We start from the raw sequence: 3,051 nt of genomic DNA on the forward strand, positions 1-3,051 counted from the left end.
CCAGTAATATGTTTTGAAAATTCATTAAAGGTGAATAGTTCTTTTTTTTTTTGTTGATATTTCAGAAGTACCCACTATGACATATCTCATCAGCTTAAATTAAATCACAAATCAAAATTAATATAATTTATATTTTACATATTAGTTTGGATGATTGTTGGAAAAAAAACTCAGGCGTAGAAAAAGAAAGAGGGCAGCAAAGTCAAAGGGTCAAACTTCAAAGCCGCATGGGCACTCACTGCCATAATTAAACTAGCAAGCTTAAGTGGTAATTAAATATAGCATTAGTTAATTAAAACACCCCATGAGTTCCAATTGCGGCTTGCTCTCTTCTCTAACTATTTCTCTAATAATTTAAAACCCATCTATACATCTATAAAACCCCCCACCTTCTCTGTCTTCCTGAATAATCCATCTCTCTCTCTCTTTCTCTCTAAAAATCCTCTCTAAAGTAAACCTTTCTTTCTTTCAATCAATTAGTTTCTCCAATTACGGGAAATACATGTTGATGATGGATGTTAAAGGAAACAGCAACAGCTCCTCCTCCACCACACAAAGTGATGAGGAGATGATGGGCGACTTAAGAAGAGGTCCATGGACTGTTGAAGAAGACTTCAAGCTTATCAATTACATTGCTACTCATGGCGAGGGACGCTGGAATTCTCTGGCTCGTTGTGCAGGTAAACTATAGGTTTCTCTCCGTCTCCTCTCTCTCTCTCTCTAACACCTCTTTCCAATCAAAATATCAATAACTCCAATATAGACGGCAAAGAGCCAAAGAACAACTTGACCAACATGTCTCAATTTGTTTTTGTCATGTTTCTATATACCTTCATAATCTTCAATGGGTCATCTTCCTTGTATACTTCAAATAAAAGTGCCAAAATCTTAAAACTTTCCTTTCAATTAAGTTTCTCATCAACGAGCTATATATATATATATATATAGCTCGTTGATGAGAAACTTAATTCGTAGCCAGGTTCCTATGTGGGAATTTGATGATGTGAATTATTCTCAGAAGAATGAGATAATATTGCGATAGATGATTGTTCTTTACAGCCGTACAGCTTTATATCCAGACAACTCAATCGAAAAGTTTGTGAAAAAGCACATGAACTATAAAAAGTAGTACTAGTATAGAGCGAAAATGCTCTCTTTTCTTTTCCAATTATTTGTTCTCTTAATGACTTTACCAAAACCCAACTCGATGAAACAGGTCTCAAACGAACTGGAAAGAGTTGCAGATTAAGATGGCTCAACTATCTAAGGCCTGATGTTCGACGTGGAAACATTACTCTTGAAGAACAACTCATGATCCTTGAACTTCATTCTCGATGGGGCAATCGGTATGCAATACTAACCACAGACGCTCTAATTATACTAATTAGCTAATGTCATTTGATTACAAAAATGTTTTTGCTTTTATTAATTACTCTTGATTTTAGCCGTAACAAGTAATAATAACATAGCTATTTAATTTTGAACAATTTGCAGATGGTCTAAAATTGCGCAACACTTGCCAGGGAGAACCGACAATGAAATCAAGAACTATTGGAGAACCCGGGTACAAAAGCACGCGAAACAGCTTAAATGCGACGTAAATAGCAAGCAATTCAAGGACACCATGAGATACCTATGGATGCCTAGGTTAATTGAAAGAATTCAAGCTGCGGCAGCTGCCACTGCCACCAACACCAGCACTGCCACGTCGGCTTCCCCGGTTGCCACCGTCTCTGCTTCTGCCACCAATCAGCACTCAATCAGCAATAGTGACGTCGTGGGCACCGGGAACCTGGTCATGGCACCACATGGGATCAATGGCAATGACTTTGGTGTCTCACACGGTACACAAAGTTACACCCCGGAGAATTCTAGCACTGCTGCCTCATCGGACTCGTTTGCTGCTCAAGTTTCGCCTGTCTCGGACCTGACTACTGATTATTACAATATCCCGGTTAATCGTAACACCAATCCGGATTATTTCCAAGCTGGCCAAGTTGGCTACTCGGAGTCCATGATTAGTCCACCTGGTTTTTTTAACCACGGGTTAGATTTCCAAGCCATGGAGCACAGCAACAATCAATGGCCAATGGACAGTGGGGACACATCGGACAATATGTGGAATCTTGAGGATATTTGGTTCTTACAGCAGCAGCTAAACAACTTGTGAAAAGGGAAAATAATAAGGTTGAGAGCGAAGGTTAAAATGCAGAGAAATACAAGATCATGGGGGCTAGTATAGCTAGCTAGAGAAAAAAATCATCTATAGAATAATTAATGATACTTATAGAATTTGTGATAGAAAGAGGGTCTAATTGTGGATTATTTGGTTTGTATTTCTCTCTTCTTTTTTTGGTGGGAAATTTGTAATTTGAGGCTTTCTTAATCTTATTCTTTAACATTAACTTTTAACTCTCCTCTTTTTTTCCACCTTTTCTTGTTTTTTAAAAAAGCGGTAAGAAAAAAAGTTCAGAATTGAGATATGTTCTTTCTTTTGTTTTGGAGTGAATTGTTACTTATTTGCTAAACAACTATAGAGTATAATTTTAATTTCATAGATTGCATTATAGAAGCATGATTTTAGACAGTTTTATAGTATAAAGAGGTGCGTGATTGGCTCCGCCATCTTTACTTTTAGATGTCATTATTTTATCAGTTATGATTAATATCATACTCTTGAAACCTTGGCCATGGGGCTTGAATCAAGATTAAATTCCCTAGTTTCTAGATTACATGAAGTGAAGTTACAATAATCTTTGGAGACGTGGCGTTGTTGGGTTCGTTTTCTTGCGGGTTAAAATAAATAAGTTGGCCATAAGGAAGTAGTTTCATAATTAATTATTTTTAAAATAAATAAAAACGACCTTATCATTTTAATGATCAAAGCCCACACCCTAGCGCTAGTAGATAACACTACTCCAAACCGCCGTTTCTTGTCTGTTTGTCATCGTACGGACAAAGTGCTCAGAGCCCACTTAACCGGACATGATCTCATAGTGATTTAATTCCCACGTAATTGTTTGTTTTTCCGGGAAAAATCATGTTTTATAA

The 3,051-nt window shown here is 37.1% G+C and overlaps 1 protein-coding gene across 1 annotated transcript; it reads left to right on the forward strand.

Annotated features, from left to right (window-relative positions):
• Nucleotides 1–378: 378 nt before the first annotated feature.
• LOC118062428 (transcription factor MYB108) lies at nucleotides 379–2,412 on the forward strand. The gene is made up of 3 exons (XM_035076172.2): nucleotides 379–680; nucleotides 1,217–1,346; nucleotides 1,495–2,412. The coding sequence occupies exons 1-3, from the start codon at nucleotides 503–505 to the stop codon at nucleotides 2,168–2,170; spliced, it is 984 nt and encodes a 327-aa protein (XP_034932063.1). The 5' UTR covers nucleotides 379–502; the 3' UTR covers nucleotides 2,171–2,412.
• Nucleotides 2,413–3,051: the final 639 nt, after the last annotated feature.

The sequence above is a fragment of the Populus alba genome, chromosome 8 (assembly GCF_005239225.2).
Source record: "Populus alba chromosome 8, ASM523922v2, whole genome shotgun sequence".
Classification (NCBI taxonomy): Eukaryota; Viridiplantae; Streptophyta; class Magnoliopsida; order Malpighiales; family Salicaceae; genus Populus; species Populus alba.